The sequence below is a fragment of the Podarcis filfolensis genome (assembly GCF_964270895.1).
Source record: "Podarcis filfolensis genome assembly, chromosome: 14".
In the NCBI taxonomy this organism is placed as follows: Eukaryota; Metazoa; Chordata; class Lepidosauria; order Squamata; family Lacertidae; genus Podarcis; species Podarcis filfolensis.
The window spans coordinates 24,246,874-24,263,595 of record NC_139616.1 but is presented as its reverse complement, the minus strand read 5'-3'; the positions used below and the strand labels follow the sequence as shown (position 1 = coordinate 24,263,595).

The 16,722-nt window shown below is 46.5% G+C and overlaps 1 protein-coding gene across 1 annotated transcript in view; it reads left to right on the top strand.

Annotated features, from left to right (window-relative positions):
• IGDCC3 (immunoglobulin superfamily DCC subclass member 3) overlaps positions 1-16,722 on the top strand; it is a 106,027-nt gene that overhangs the window by 56,745 nt on the left and 32,560 nt on the right. The window contains exons 3-5 of the mRNA XM_083586433.1: positions 10,599-10,743; positions 13,621-13,751; positions 16,045-16,182. Coding sequence (XP_083442559.1) covers positions 10,599-10,743; positions 13,621-13,751; positions 16,045-16,182 — 414 coding nt within the window. The remainder of the gene's footprint in view (positions 1-10,598; positions 10,744-13,620; positions 13,752-16,044; positions 16,183-16,722) is intronic.

Sequence of the window (16,722 nt, the reverse complement as noted above, 5' to 3'; positions counted from 1 at the left end):
CACTGAACTCTGAGGGATGTAGAGGGGAGGGGAGCACTGGTGTAGCAGGGGCGGGGTAGCTGCCCCCCCAACAAGTAAATAAATAAAAATACTTAACTAACTGACCAATTGAATCACATTGGTTCTGCCCCCCTTAACATAAAGCCTGCCCTCCCCCAAACAAATCCTGGCTATGCCCATGGAAGGGGAAGGTGGAACACCTGCTTTGCATTCCTGGTTCTATTCCTGTGGTGCCTCCAGGTATTTTCAATTTTTTTATTTCTGTATTTCTATATTTCTTTATTTATTACATCGCCCTTCATCCGTAGACCTTAGGGCAGTTCATGACATAGGGTAGGACTGACAAAGGCTCCCACCTGAAAAGTCACTGCCGATCCGTGTTGACAGTACTGAGCTAAGTGGACCAGTGAACTGGCTTGACTGTCCTCTCTGTATGTCCCTCCAACCTTATTCTTTGCCTTGCCCCATCAGTCTGATGCCTTGGCCCAACCTGTTCTCAGCAAAACTCCCTACCCTGCCAAGGTCCACTGTACCCTTTTCCCACTTGACCTTGTGGGCAGGGGGTGGGCAGACCCTTCTGGTATATGACAGCACCCACCTCCTAGGAAATCTGATCGAACCAAGCCTTAGTCTTTATTGGAGGCAGAGCAGAACAAAGATGACGTCTGCGATTGTCGAGGGGAAAAAACGGAAGGCAATTAACTCTGGCGACGCCATTGGCTGTTCGCCTGATGAAAATGGCACCTTGCCCGAGCGTTCTATAAATCACAGGTTCCATTTGGGAAGGAGCTTTCCGTGGTAATTAATGAGCCAGTATGAAGACATTAAATGTGGAGTGTGCGGTGATAGACTGGCTTGTCATTCATCGGTGTGTCATCTTCCTCTTACTTGGATATCCACCAAAGAACAAAGGGCAAAATCCTTGTAGACCCCGGAGCAAGGCTGCTATCTCTGATAGCAGCGAATGAAGCAATTCTTGGAAAATAACAAAGCTGGTTTAGACATTTAGTGAGCTAATTTCAAGGATGCCGTCGCAAACGCACTCTGAAAGCTTGCGGTCTATTATTGGAAATGATTGCTTTGTGGACTTGTGAGGATTGACAATGTAAAGTTAATTTCCCCCTCCCATTTAAAATTCATTAGGCTTGATTGGGAACCAGGAAGGGTTTTGATGGTGTTATCGATGGGCATGTGCGAAATTAAATGGGTCTTTCCTGGAGGTGCTGTGCCTTGTAATCGCTATGGAAACCTTTGCCAAGCTGGTGCCCTTTGGATATTTGGGGCTGCAAATTCCATTGGGTCCAGGCAACAAGAAGTTGTAGGAATCAGGTCCACACTGATGGGCAGCACCTCTCTAAAGTTTAACAAATGCAAGAGCTCTCTGGCAGAGCGTATGCTTTGTACGCAGAAGGTCCCAGGTTCAAAACTTGGCATCTCTAGTTGGGCTGGGAGAGATCCTGGGGAGCCACCGATACTGAGCTAGATGGAACAATGGCAAGACTTGGAATAAGGTATCTTCCCATGTTCCTAATCTAATATCAGAATAAGAGCCTGGTTCATCAGACCAGTGACCCACCTAGTCCTGTTTTTAGTAAGGTTGTCTGCTGACTGATAACACTGCTTGAATAATTTTGTTGGGGTGGTATTTTTAATGGCATTTATTGTAAACTGCCTTCAGATGCTTTTGTAATAGGTAAAGGTAAAGGGACCCCTGACCATTAGGTCCAGTCGTGACCGACTCTGGGGTTGCGGTGCTTATCTTGCTTTATTGGCCGAGGGAGCTGGCGTACAGCTTCCGGGTCATGTGGCCAGCATGATTAAGCCGCTTCTGGCGAACCAGAGCAGCGCACAAAAACGCTGTTTACCTTCCCGCCGGAGTGGTACCTATTTACCTACTTGCACTTTGACGTGCTTTCGAACTGCTAGGTTGGCAGGAGCAGGGACCGAGCAATGGGAGTTTACCCCGTCACGGGGATTCGAACCGCTGATAGGTGATGATATATAAATATTTCAATAAATATGCTCGTATTATAAAAATGGCAAAAGCAGCCTTTTAAGCCTGTTTTGCTCAGGTCATGGACCTCGTCTTGATGATGTTGAAGAAGAAGACGATGAAGATGAAGAAATGTTAGCATTTCAACCCCTCTTGGAAAACATGCAAAGGCATGTTTTCTTTGCGTGGAAGGACAAAGAACAGCAAAAGGAGCCTAGATGGCTTAATAAAAATAAAATCCCGCCATTTTATTATATTCAAATCCTTCTTTTCTCTTCCCTTTCAGCACTAGGGAGTCCGGCCTGCACCCTCCCCCCTCCCCCTATTCCTCGGACTCTGGGAGAATAAATGGGCGGCGCTGTCGTTCACACTTGGCTACGCATAGAGAAGGGAGTATTCAGAGCCGGGCTCTGGGGTCTGGCAGTGGCAGCTTTGGACAATAGCATCATTAGACACGGAGAGCGAGTCTCCAGTTTGCCGCCACTGAGCTTCCCTGAATAGCCAGCAGCCCCTTGTTCTGGGAGTGGAGCCTTTTGGTGGGGGGAGGGGGTTGAGTGATGGAGGAGAGGGTCTTTTTTATCAAAGGGGGGGGATGCAAAAGGAAGATGCAATGTCACTTTCTGAATGCCCTCAAAGCTTTGTAAAAACCATTGGGATTGTCAAAGCAGAGGGTCGCAGAAGGAAGAAGACAAAGCCTCTCTGCTCCCTTCTCCTCCGTCCCCAAACTCTTTCCCTCCCTTTCATCTCCCAACTGCTTTCACATCCTAAGGTTCCAGAGTGTGAAGGGAGGGGGGACTGTATTAAATCACTTCTTCCCCCACCTTCCTCCGATAAGGGGTGCGTACAAACCATATATTTAAAGCACATTACCCCCCAGTAATTCCGTAATTCACCCCTAAGAGAGCTACAGCTCCCAGCACCCTTAGCAAACTAAAGTTCTTGGGATTTTTGAGTGGGTGTGCTTTGCCTGAAGCCCTGGATAGCCGCTGCCAGTCAGTGTAAACAATAGTGAACTTGATGTATAAGGCAGTCAATGTCCAGACTCTCCATAGCTTGGGTTGACCTTGTGGCTCAGGCTGCAAGATTCATGGCATGGCCGGCTCTACTGTTAGGCAGACTGAGGCAGTCACCTCATGTGACAGAAACTGGGGCTGGGGCAGCACTCTTCTCCTACCTGCTATTCCTCTTAACCCCCTGATCATGCTTGTCTATTGGAGATCAGAGCTATGTGGGCCTGTCATGGACCCTCTTGGGCCACATTTGCACCATGCATTTCAAGCTCTATGATGCCACTTTAAATAGTCATGGCTTCCCCCCAAAGAATTCTGGGAGCTGTGGTTTGTTAAGGGTGCTGAGAGTTGTGAGAAAACGCTTATTACCCTTGCAGACCTTCAGTTCCCTAAGTGGTTTGATGGTTCAATCTCTCTACATGAGGAACTTTGGGAATTGTAGCCCTGTGAAGGGATTAGAGGTCGACTAAAAACTCTCAGCACCCATAACAAGGTGCACCTCCCAGGATCCTTTGGGGGAAGCCATGGCTGTTAAAAATGGTGTCAGGGTGCTTTGAACATATGCTGTGATAGCGGCCTAAATTAGCATCCTGGCTTCAGGTGCATTGAAGGGATGTTATCAACGCTGACAGGGTTTGGAAACAAGATTCAATGGTTTATTCAGTCAAATTCAGTACATGAAGAGGGGACGCCATTTTGTCTGTTGCCTCAGGCAGCAAAATGTACTGGGCCAGCCTTGGTTCATGCTGTTATAATGTGTGTATTTGTGGCATTTTGCTATTTGAACTCAGGTCAGTTGAGGGGTGAGTCTTGTTGAGTGTGAGAATGCCAACAATTTAAGGAGCCTAATGGACTCTGGAGGTTGTGTTTCGCATCTTCTACTTTCAAGCATGTGTTTGAAAGGCTCCCATGTCTGTTTAATTGGCATATTGTATAATGACGCCTTCTGCAGAAAGGAGTTTCTCCACACACAAACACCCCTGACCAATTCTGCCATCTGGAAGGATTCCAGAGCAAATGATGCTCAGCCTCTGATCTTATAATGCTGCTAATTTAATACGACTGCAGACAAAAGTTTCCCTCCACTCGCCCTACCCTGCCCTCTACAGGAAGGCTGCATTCTCATGAACCATGAATGGCCAAGGGAGTCAGAGAGAGAGCACACCTTTCTCCTTTGCTGTTCACACACAACTATTAAACATGACATTAATTCTGCTGCATTTTCCAGGGTCCCCTTGGCTTCCTTGGTGGAAGAAAGGTGGGATATTACTGAAAATTGGGCTCACTGGACAGTAACGAGATTTCAAAGGCAGAAATGATGCCCGGGATGGGGGTGGGGCATGGGATTTCCGAAATGTGGCGCTTTGTCCTGGATCTTAGGCAAGCCAATAGAAAAGTGGTGGGTTTTTTGGCTCAACAACTTTCGGGGTGTCCTGGTTTTTACTTTTTGAAATATGGCAACCCTACTGAAAAAGATGTAAGTAGGTATGTAAGTAAGTAAGTAAGTAAGTAAGTAAGTAAGTAAATGCATAAATAAGACATTTACCGTATACTCCTCTTTTTGAGGAGGTTGGAATTATGAGAGCTAGCATGGCATCACAATTAAAGTGTTGGTCCAGGGTTCGAATTCCCACTCAGCCATGAAGCTCACTGGGTGACCTTGGGTCGGTCAGTGTCTCTCATCCTAACCTACCTCACAGGGTTGTTGTGAGGATATGATGGGTTGGAGGAGAACCACAAGCTCCTTGGAGGAAAAGGGGGCCTATAAATGTAAGAAATAATAAACCAAAATAAAAATGGTTCAGATTGGTCTGAGCCACAAGCACATGTTTGCAGCCACAGCACAAAGTTAATGGCTGAACATTTTGGTAAACCTGGATGTAAGACCAGATCAGTGTTCTCCAATCTGGTGCCCTCAAAACTATTTTAGACTACAGCTTCCATCAGCCCCATGGGAGTTGTAGTCCAAAACATCTGGAGGGCATCGGATTGGGAGATGCTGGACTAAGGGTAGCCAATTTGGTGCTTTCCAGATGTTGATGGACTCCCCAACTCCCATCAGCCCCGACAGCCAGCATGGCCGATGGCCACAGGATGATGAGAAAGCACCATATTGGCTACCCAAAGATAGACCTTTGTTCTCCGCAACTATGACGGTTCTTACATTCACTATCCGTGGTTTTATATTGTGTTTCAGAGGACCCTCAGGGAAGGTAATTAATGGTTGGGCAAGCTTCCCTGACAGATATATTCCTCATCACAGACAATCTTCTACTGGGCTGCATGCTGGCAAGGGGGTGTTGTCAGATGCCCTCTCAATTAATGAAAAGTGATTATGAAATCAATGGTCAGAGGCTGCAATGCCTCTGAATACCAGTTGCTGGAGACTACAGGAGGGGAGAGGGCGCTTGTGCTCAGGTCTTGCTTGCGGGTTTCCTACAGGCCACTGTGAGAACAGGATGCTGGACTAGACAGGCCATAGGCCTGATCCAGCAGGGTTTTCTTATGTTCTATGTTGTGAGGGTGCCTAGTGCCCCTGGGGGACTTAAAGGGTCACTTAGCCCAGAGACCCCTGTAACCTGGTGTCAGTTCTGTCTCTTCATTCCTCCTCTGCTGCACACATGCGCGCACACACCCACCCACACACCCCACTTTCCGTTGCTTGCAGTTGATCCCAGGGCCTGTGCTTTAATGATCCTAACAGGCCTTGGATTTACTGTGACATATTGAGTTAATGTTTCCCTTTTCCCACACCAAATCGAGGCCAGCCTCCTCCTTATCGCTAATGCTCCGCTGAGCGAAAACGGATTGCCTCCTAATGGCTTCAATTTAGTTTTTCGTGGAGTAAAGAAAATTTTATTCAATACCTGTTTTCATCTTTATTATATCAGATTTGCCGCCGCTGTCATCAGGCTCATGAGCTGGCTTGTGGTTCGATTAAGGGGGATCCGACCAAGCTGTTTGCCTGAATAAACCTCTCATGAATACGGATGGAGCTGTGACCTGGCCCTTAAACGGGAGAGGATAGAAGGGTTTATTGCTCTGTTCTTAAGCCTTTGCATCTGTAGTGAAGGAAACCAGTCCGCCGGAACCCACTGATATGCTCAGTGATCAGAAAGCACTGGGCACCGTATATGCCAGAGCCAGTTTAGATCCTAGGAAGCCTCCTGGATCAGACCAATGCTACACCAGCATCCTGTTCTCACAGTGGCCATCCAGATGCCTGTAGGAAACGTTCAAGCAGGACCTGAGCACAAGAGCTTTTTTCCCTCCTGTGGTTTCCAGCAACTGGTATTCAGGAGCATAGCTGCCTCCAACCATGGAAGCAGAGCACAGCCATCATGGCTAGTAGCCATTGATTTGCCTCTCCCCTGTTTGACAGACATTGCGTGAGTTACTTTTATGGTGTGGAAAGAGAACCACACAAGGTAGCATTTCTGCGGTATGACATTGAATTGGTTTAATCTTTGGGTCAGCTCCAATCAGCTCCAATCCAAGTGGGTGGCGCTGTGGGTTAAACCACAGAGCCTAGGACTTGCCGATCAGAAGGTCGGCAGTTCAAATCCGCGCAATGGGGTGAGCTCCTGTTGCTCGGTCCCTGCTCCTGCCAACCTAGCAGTTCGAAAGCACCTCAAAGTGCAAGTAGATAAATAGGTACCGCTCTGGCGGGAAGGTAAACAGCGTTGCCGTGCGCTGCTCTGGTTCGCCAGAAGCGGCTTAGTCATGCTGGCCACAAGACCCGGAAGCTGTACGCCGGCTCCCTCGGCCAATAAAGCTGAGATGAGCGCCGCAACCCCAGAGTCCGTCACAACTGGACCTCATGGTCAGGGGTCCCTTTACCTTCTCCAATCTGGTACCCTCGGGATGTTTTGAACTATAGTTTCCATCAGCTCCTGCAGTCCAAAGCCTATGAAGAGTGTCAGCTTGAGGAAGGCTACTTTCATTGATCAGTCAGTAGAGAAGTTCCGTAGCTTAGTGGAAGAGCATCTGCCTTGCAAGCAGGAGGTCTCAGGTTCAATCTCCAGTTGCATCTCTAGGTAGGGCTGGGAGAGGCTCTGCGTCCAAAATGCTAGAGAGTCTACGCTTCTAGTTAGTATAAACAACCCTGAGCTAGATGGACCAGCGCTCAGTATAAGGCAGCTTCCTATGTTCCTGAGAATTTAAATGGAGATGTGAGCAATTAGCGAACACCATTGTTTTGGCTTGTTTCCAGTGCATTTCTGACACAGCCATACTGGAAATCTCACGGTAACGGCAGTGATGGGACCACCACCCACCCGCCATTCAGAATCTACCAGCGATGGATTGCTGCTGGAGCCTGGGGCTGAGCTGCAGGACAGTTGCTCAGAACGGCTGCCTGTGCAGCTGTAAATAAAATTTGCCAAACCCATGTTTTTAAAAACAAGGAGAAGAACATTTTGTAGCATGGGGCATGATTTATTTATTTGAAAACACAAATTATCAAAAAACAAAACACCCAATCACTTTGGCGAGGCTTGTGGCTTTCCCCCTGCATCCGACACAAAACCGTGCTTTAAAGCCACATTATAGGGTCACTGCAGAGCCTTATTTTACTTAACATCCTCATCAATGAATTATTTATGCCCTCCCGATGTTTTATTCATGGTAAATATTAATACCAGTGTCTTTAAGAGGAGAGGTTATTGCTGCAATTTTACCTGGAAGAGATGATATTATTGAAATAAAGTGACAGAGATCCCATTTCTTCGCTTGGGGGCTGTTTTTGTTGACAAAGCTCTCCTTCCGGTTAACCCTTTGCCGGCTGGAGGACCTCTATCCTGGGGATTCCTAGAGAGCAGTTATGCCTTCTGAACTTGAATGGTTTCGGGGTGGTTGAGGTTTGTTTTTGTTTTGCTTTGGTCCCTGCAAATCATTAAGGGGGGGGGGGGCTTTTTCTGGCATGCCTGCTTTGTGTTAGGACCTGGAGTCAAACCATTTAGTTCATGGAAGTCTTTAAGCTCTGTGATGGTTATTCATTCCTCATATGAATATAACTAATAGCAGTGGTGTTCAATCTTCTAGTGGTGTTCAGTGTTCTAGGGTGCCAACACAATTAACATGGGGCATCGTTTGGGGCCTCCGTGTTACCCTGCTTGAATATGAATGGGGTCCTTATCAAGGACACACTCAGCCCCAATGGCCCTTGCTCATAGATACAGCATCTCTGCTTTGCATGCAAAAGGTCCCAGGTTCAGTCCCCAGCATCTCCAGGCAGAGCTAGGTGAGAACGCAGCCTGAGAGCTGCTGCCAGTCCGTGTAGACAATACAGAGCTAGAGAGACTCAGAGTAAGGCAGTTTCCTAGGTTCCATTCCTAAACTTCCATTCGCAAAGCCCTGATCAGCTTCCACGCAACTCTGGGGTTACCCAAACAATTCAGAAATCATTGCTAGGGCCCCTAACCCAGAAAACACTTCACCGAAATGTGTAGCACAATGGAAAAAAGCTTGAGGATAAAACTATGTCCTGGCAGATCAGTTCCACCTACCCTTACAACTTAGATTGTAGAATTTAACAAAAACATTTACTAAGAGCACTGCTAAAAATAGAGTGATGTTTCTTATGAGCCTCGCTATTGTATAGTAGTATTGAGCGCTAATACAATAAGTATGTTCCGATTCTACCTCCACTTTGGTTGGTTGCTGCTCAAAGCCCTTTTCTTAGCACAATAAAATGTAATTAGTGCTCAAGAAGCTTACATAATTTAATAAAATGCTCTCAGATGGCATTAAAATCCAGTTGAAACCAGGGTTGTTTTTTGGTTTTTTCCCCCGTTGTTAAAAGATGGAGAGGAACAACGGTGGATCCCTTAAAAGCACAATCAGCATGTTGTATTTTCTAAACCCTCCCTATTTAGTGAGCTGAAGCTTATGACAGAGGGGCGTGAGAGGAGGGTGATATGGCCCATGTTTAATGTATGAAGCGGAATAAGAAGTCTCCCATCTGTCGGAGCCCAATGGGAGTCTGGAGATGAATGATGGATCCTTCCTGACATGTCTTTGGTTCTTTCCCTTAAAGAGATGCACATGTATTATCTTTGATGTGTGTTGAAGGAAGGAGATTGAGGTGTGTGTGTGTGTGTGTGTGTGTGTGTTAATGTGCAGCCAGGAGGCATTTTGTGTTAAGGGGAGGCTGGCAGGGGGGTGAGGATAAGGCACAGTTTAAAGATGGGATTTTTGGTTTTGGAGTTACGAGCACGGATGGAAATATCCTGGAAAAAGGATATTGTGGAGTTGGAAAAGGTTCAGGAAAAAGAGCAACCAGAATGATCAAGGAGATGGAGCGACTTCGCTATGAGGTTGCAACGTTTGGGGCTTTTCAGCTTAGGGGAAATTGAGCAACAGGAGACATCATAGTGATGCATGAATTGATGTGTGGTGTAGAGAAAGTGGATAGAGACAAGTACCCCCCCTTCTCTCATCGTACTTGAACTTGGGGACATCCAATGAAGCTGAATGTTGAAGGACTGAGAGCAAACGAAAGAACTCATTTGCACACCACGTTGTTAAACTGTGGAACTCATTCCCGCAGTAGGCCGTAATGGCCACCAACTTGGAACAGCTTTAAATGAGGATTAGACAAATTCCTGGAGGAGGAGAGGGCTATCGATGGCTGCTAGCCATGATTGCTACGCTCTTCCTCCATGGTTGGAGGCGGTAATGCTTCTGCGAATCACAAGAGGTGAAATTGCTCTTGTGATTGATTCCTGCTTGCTGGCTTCTTACTGTTGGGCTGCTGTGAGAACAGGTTGTGGGCCTAAATGGGCCACTGGCCTGATCCAGCAGGCTCTTTTTATGTTCCATGTCCTGGCCCCAGAGCAGGTATATTCTGAGAATCCCCATAGCAGGAATCCCTGAGGAGATTTAACTGTTGGTAACATCTGGAGGGCAGCAGCTTGGCAAAGATGGACATAGGCTGCATTTTTTGGAATCTTGGGTTGCTCTTGACAGTAGCTGTGCCAGAATTTGAAAGACAGAATTAACTATCAGTTCACATTTCTTAGTGTAGACAGTATTAATCTGATGCATAGAGATCTTTCCTGTTCTACTTAATTCCAGAAGAGAGGCTTCTGGAAGCTTCTCTGTGTGAAGGATACAAGCAGAAGGTTCATTATATTTGGGTTATTCCTTCAGAGAAGCTGAGTAAAGCCAGCTTAAACTGGTTCTGTTATCTCTTTCAGTCAAGGTCATGCTGACTATAAAAGTAGGGCCAGAAGGAGCCTAGGTTTCACTTTCTCTTTCTGTCTCTCTTCTTTCTGGTGTGGTGCTCTGTACATGGTTAAGGTTTAGACTTATTATAAGTTATTGTAAGTTTAAGTTAAGTCTGCTGCAACTGGATTTCTTATGGACAGTGCCAATCCTGAATGTATTGGATTTGTGTCCATTTGCCTTCAGTAGCAGTAAAGCTCTGCTGGATGAAATACAATTGCCTCTTATCTGCTTTTTTGGGAATCCTACAAAGTTTTTACTCTGCTAACTATACATTGGAGTTCTGCTCTGGATCAATATTGAGTGGAATTCCACGACATTTCCCCCCATATTTTCCTTTCAACTTTTCCCTTCCTTTTCCCTTTCAGCTATGTCTGACTTCCACATCCACCCCCAGAGTGCAGTGGTGGAAGAAGGTGGTGTGGCCAGGTTTCAGTGCCAGATCCATGGCTTGCCAGAGCCTGTGATCATGTGGCAGAAGAACCATCTCCCCATCAATACAGAAAACGACAGGTAAGGACAGTGGGCTCCCTCCAAATAGGGCTGCGAGTGCTGCAGGAGGGGTGTTTTTCAAACTCTGCACTATTCAGAAACACCTTGCAGGTGGAAAGTTCTTCATATCTACTGCGGAACCCGTCGTTTATTTATATCACAAGATTTATATACCGCTTGATTGTAATGAAACCTCAAGGGGGCTTACAAAAAGGATAAAACAACTGAATTATCAGTAAAATAAATGCAGTTAGAAACAGCTATCGAAAGTATAAAAAAATTAATTGAAATTCACAATAAACTGAAATCCAGATTAAAACACATGCCAACATTCTCCATGTCTGGATAGGCTTGCCTGAACTAAAATGTTCTCAGCAGGTCCTCAAAAGGGTACAGTGAAGGCATTTGCCTGACGTCAATCGGCAGGGAGTTCCAAAGTGGGGCTGCTGCCACACTAAAATATAGATTTCTTAAAACCCTTCCAAGTAGTTGGGGCCAACTGGGGGAGGTAGATCCAATTGGCCTGGTCCTTGACCTCAAAGGGGGCCTCCGATTTAGACACCGAATAATCTTTTGGCATCTGATAAGCTTCCCAAATTTTTTCATGTGCATTGGACCAAAATGTGACAAAACCCTCTCAGCCTAGAGCTACAAATTTACACAAGTAAGAGATGTGGTTTGTTTAAAAGGATTTCTTTTTGTTACCTGTTAATAGATTTTAAAGAGTTAAAATTAAAATGTTCATGAAAACCAATAGAAATATATTTGATGGCACAAGATTAGACCATGATGAAGGTGTACTCTCAGATCAGCTGATTATAAAAACAAACCAGTCACCCTTGTTCTTTTTTTTGGAGGGAGGTGTGCCTTATTTTGTTTTCATGGGTTGTCCTTTTAAAAAATTTTTTTAGTGTAGCTAGGGTTCCCAAAAGCTGGATGTGAGATGAGCCTCTCTGGACCCATGACAAGGCCTGGATGCAGCAGAGGAAATGTTTTTGGGAACCCTGTGCTTGCCATTGTGTGGACAGATTGGACCTCAACACTGAACTGAGACTGTGCTCCAGAACATGCCTGGCACCCCCCCTGTTGCCGAGTCTTTCAAGAAAATTCTGCGGTCGGCAAGCTGACTTTCAAGGAAGATAGACAGCTATTACTAATCTGGCAAACCCCTGATAAGCTTCTCCAAAGCTGCAGGCTTTGAAAACCAGTGTTCCAGAATAATAGCTGCGCTAAGCTTGATATTATAAATAAGCAAAGGAACTTTCCAATTCATAACCCACCTTCATTCACCTGTCCCCCAACCAATCGCAGAGGCAATTAAACTGGTCAGTGAAAAACATCCCGTGATAATCCCAGGGTGTGTGTCTGCGCATTTGAAATGAGGCTGATTTGGAGCAGAGAAAAATAAGTAACTTCTTCGCACAGCACAAAGTGGAATTTGCTCCCCAAAGAGGCAGCGAGGTTCACCGAACTGGATGGCTTGAAAAGGGGGTTAAGACCATTCCCTGAAGGAGAATTAGTCCACAATGGCTATGTTCTGCCTCCCCTGTCAGAGGCAGCCAGCCTCTTGAATGCCCATCGCTGAGAATCGCAGGTGACAGGCAGTGCTGTGGTGCTCAGGTCTTGCCTACAGCCTTCCCATGGGCCTCTGGTGTGCTGCCACGAGAACAGAATGCTGGACTAGATGAGACTTCCACCTGATCTGGCAAGGCTCATTTTGTGCTCATAGAATCAAGTGTCCTCATTTGATGCATGTTCACAGAACAAATTTTGCAATTCAGGTTTATGTTTGTTGGCTTGGTACGGCTGCAGGCTCGCACCATTGCCTGCTTGCCTTTCCCCCACTTATCACAAATCAATAAGGATTATTCATTCCTTAGTTATTTGTTAATTTTTCAATCCATTTATTTCCACCCACCCCCCAATCATGGGTGTATCCAAGGGGGGGAGCAGGGGGCAGCTGCTGCCCCCCCAAATCAGTAAAATTACATAGCTAATTGAGGTTCTGTCCCACCCTGACAAAAATCCTGACTACGCCCATGCCCCAAATTGATTGCTTTATAGCAGCGCCTTCAAAGTAGCTTGCAAATATTAAAATGTTGCTGCTGCTGCTGTTTACCTGCCCTTTACTCTTAAGGTTCCAGGGCAGTTCATAGCAATTAAAATACAATATTAAAAACAATTCAAATAGTTCACAGACATAAGGTGGATCCTAAAAATATGCATATTGGGTGTCAAAAGCCAGAGTGAGCTGCATCTATAAAATACATACACAGATGCACGGAGTATCATCAAAACAATCCGTTTTTCATTCGGCTAATGCTTACCACATACAAAAAAATAGTATTTTAGTTCAGTTCTGAAGGGGGAAAACTATTTACTTCCATCAACTGAATACTGAAATGCTAGAAAAGTGGAGAATCATAAAACCATCTATGAGATCAGGCATACCATCTGATTGTTCATCTCTCTCTTTCGCTGATCATTTATCAGTATGCCCCTCAGGCAACTGCTTGGAAGCAGAGTTCGATCTATCCTGCATATGCAGGCGAATAGTGGGCAGGATGCTGAGGTGGCAGAATGGACCACAGCACTACATTCTGCAGGTGTTGGATGCCAACTCTGAATGGTCCACTATGTGAAAACAAAAGAAAATAAATCCCCTTGCAGTCAGAAAACTAACATAATAGGGTGCTGGATGTGCTAGATTTCTACTTGCAAGGAGCCTTAACAAAAACATGAAGAATTCAAAGCATCACCAGCCACCTGCAGTTTGGAGTGGCATGCTTTGCCCCCTCATTCTGGAGCAGGCCTTTACCCCTCTAAATACCCATGTACCTGCTACTATGCCGAAAACCCCCCTCACTTTCTTTCCCTTGCGTTTTCCTGCTCCTTTAGGTACACGCTGTTGCCCAAGGGTGTTTTGCAGATTACTGGCCTGCGAGCTGAAGACACTGGGATCTTCCACTGTGTTGCCACCAACATTGCCAATGTGAAGTTCAGCAGGGGAGCCAGGCTCACTGTGTCAGGTTGGTGTGTTTGTGGGACAGAGGGGGGCAGAAGCAGGTGGTCCGTCCTACTTATTTCCTACCAGGCCAGTCTATTAATGTGACTCATTTGGCTGCAGTTAAGACCGGTGCTTGGAATAGTGTTGGACGCCATGTGCTGGCTGGGGCTGTTGGGAAAGCAAAACACCTGGAGCTCACTGGTTAGGAGACTACTGAGAAGATAGAGCTTACCTTCACAAAGCCCCCTTTTTTTACCCTCCCTGCCCACTGTGCCCACTGTGCTTGTCAACCTGTCAAAAGTCTTGAAACAACAACCGTGTCCGGATTCTGCAGTGCAGGTGCATAGAGCTGTTTTGCCAGGGGCAAGTGGTAGATGGTTGACATTCCTTGAACACATTGCTCCGTAAAGCCGGCTGCTTCTCAACAGGGGATGTGAAATTCTGCAGCCAGAATCCTACCCGAGAGCCCTGAACTTGTGCAAAGTGCTTCGATGGAAATTAAGAATCCATTTCCTCAAGTGGAATAGAAGGGAGAAGGGAGCAAAGTGGTTGGGGTGGCCCATGTTTTTTCTCATACCCAAACACTGCAGAAGGCCACTTCTCTGCAGAATCCAACAGTCCCGGCTCCTGCTCAGCACACATAGACAAAGGCTCTTAACATACAAGAAAGATACCTTAATTCGGGCAAGTAAAAGGTACAGGTTCAGCAGCAGACACAGAGTCCCGGAGTTCAGAGTATTTAAAGGTAAAGGGACCCCTGACTGTTAGGTCCAGTGGTGACCGACTCTGGGATTGCGGCGCTCATCTCGCTTTATTGGCCGAGGGAGCCGGCGTACAGCTTCCGGGTCATGTGGCCAACATGACTAAACCACTTCTGGTGAACCAGAGCAGTGCACGGAAACGCCGTTTACCTTCCCGCCAGAGCGGTACCTATTTATCTACTTGCACTTTGACGTGCTTTTGAACTGCTAGGTTGGCAGGAGCAGGGATCGAGCAACGGGAGCTCACCCTGTTGCAGGGATTCGAACCGCTGACCTTCTGATCGGCAAGTCCTAGGCTCTGTGGTTTAACCCACAGCGCCAACCGCGTCCCTTACTTACTTACTTACTTACTTACTTACTTACTTATTGCATTTAAACACCACCTTTGTCTTCCAAGGATCTAAAAGGTGGTTACATGGTTCTTCCTTCCCATTTCATCACCTTAACAACCCTATAAGGTAGGTTAGGCTAAGAGATGGGATGTTGAGTGGCCCAGAGTCACTCACTGAGCTTCATGGCTGAGTGGGAATTCGAACCCAGCTCTCCCCTTGTCCCACTCCAACACTAACTTTATTATACCACACTGACTCTTTTAAAAGATTGTATAATAAACCAGTCGTGCCTCGTGGCTTTACCTTGGAACTCTTGTGGACATCTGCGCAAGGGAGCCAAGCCTAGTGAACTAGGGTGTTGTGGGTGTTTCAGCTTCCAGATCATTGCTGTTTTAGGGTGACATCGAATCGCATCCCAGCAAATTCAGGTTGCCCAATTATATTTGACTGGGAGGTCTTGTGCAACAAACCTTCTTCCCCAAATTATCAGGCTTTTTACAGCGAGGAAAGCAACAGGGCAGTTCATTGAAAATTGTGGAATTACACTTGCTTTGATGCAAGGTTGTGTAACCTCCCCACAAACAAATCAGAATCATTAAATAGCCAGCGTTGTCTAATTTCCCTGCAAACCAACAGTGTTGTCTAATTTCCCTGCTCAATGAACAGGTTGCCTAGAAGCGCCCCCTTCAGCTGTAGAAGGGAATAGCATGATGCAGCATCTGCTCCTGTGACTGGCAGGCAGCATGAAGCTTCCTGATTGGCCAAGCCTGGTATAAATTCCAGGAGTCAGCGCCTTGTGCTCTTTCCTGGTCAAGAGAACCTCCTCCCTGCAGCATTTCAGCCTCTGCAGTGAGTGGGAAGGCAGGCAAGTTTGTGTCATGGCTGCCTTCTCATACGAACACTAGGAACTGCCTGCCATTGAGTCAGGCCATTGGCTCAGCTCATTCAGTACTGTGCCTACAATGACCGGCAGAAGCACGCCATGGTTTCAGGCAGGGAACTCTCCCATCCCTACCTGGGGATCGAACCTGGGACCTTCTGCACGCAAAGCAGATCCTTTACCACTGAGCTGCGGCTCTGCTCTAGCCTTGACGTGACACAGCACTTCTGAAACCTTACACTCAGAGCACCTGCCCCAGGAATGAGGTGTATATATACACATACAGATGCACCTTCTCGATTTCAGAATGTCTCATGTTAATGCTTGGTCTGCCATGCACAGGTTCTCATTCTCCCGTGTACAAGGATCCCATGATTCTCGTGGGGCCAGAGAACCTGACCTTAACTGTGCACCAGACTGCCATCCTGGAATGCATTGCAACCGGAAACCCCAGGCCTATCGTCTCCTGGAGTCGACTTGGTAAGTAATCAGAGGTTACCCTCGTGTCAGAATCCATACACAAGAAAGGAGAGCGTTGCTATTACTTCAGTGCGGGCAAAGTTAGTGTATTTTTCACTGTATAAGACGCACCTTTCCCTTACTAAAAATTAAGGGGGAATGTGTGTGTGTCTTATGGAGCGAATGCGGGCGGGAGGTTCTGCTCAGCGCTCCCTTTAAAGAGTGCACGGAGCGTGTGTGCAGTTAAATTACGTTGCTTCCCCCAGGGAATCCTGGGAAATGTAGTTTACCGCTCACACAAGCATACAATTCTGAGCACCCTTAAAAAACCACAGTTCCCAGGATTCTTTGAGGAAAGCCATGTTCCTTAAACGTAGCATAACATGTTCCTCGGAGCCAGCAGGATCAGATGTTTCTTGGCTCTCCATAGGAGAGCGAATTCACCCTTTCATTTTCAGTGCTAAAGCTCTCTCTGCTAGTTAATGAGATTCTAGCTTCTAATCCCTCACGGCTGGTTGGTGAGCTATGGAGGCCCTGCTGATCCCAGGACTGCTGGAGCAG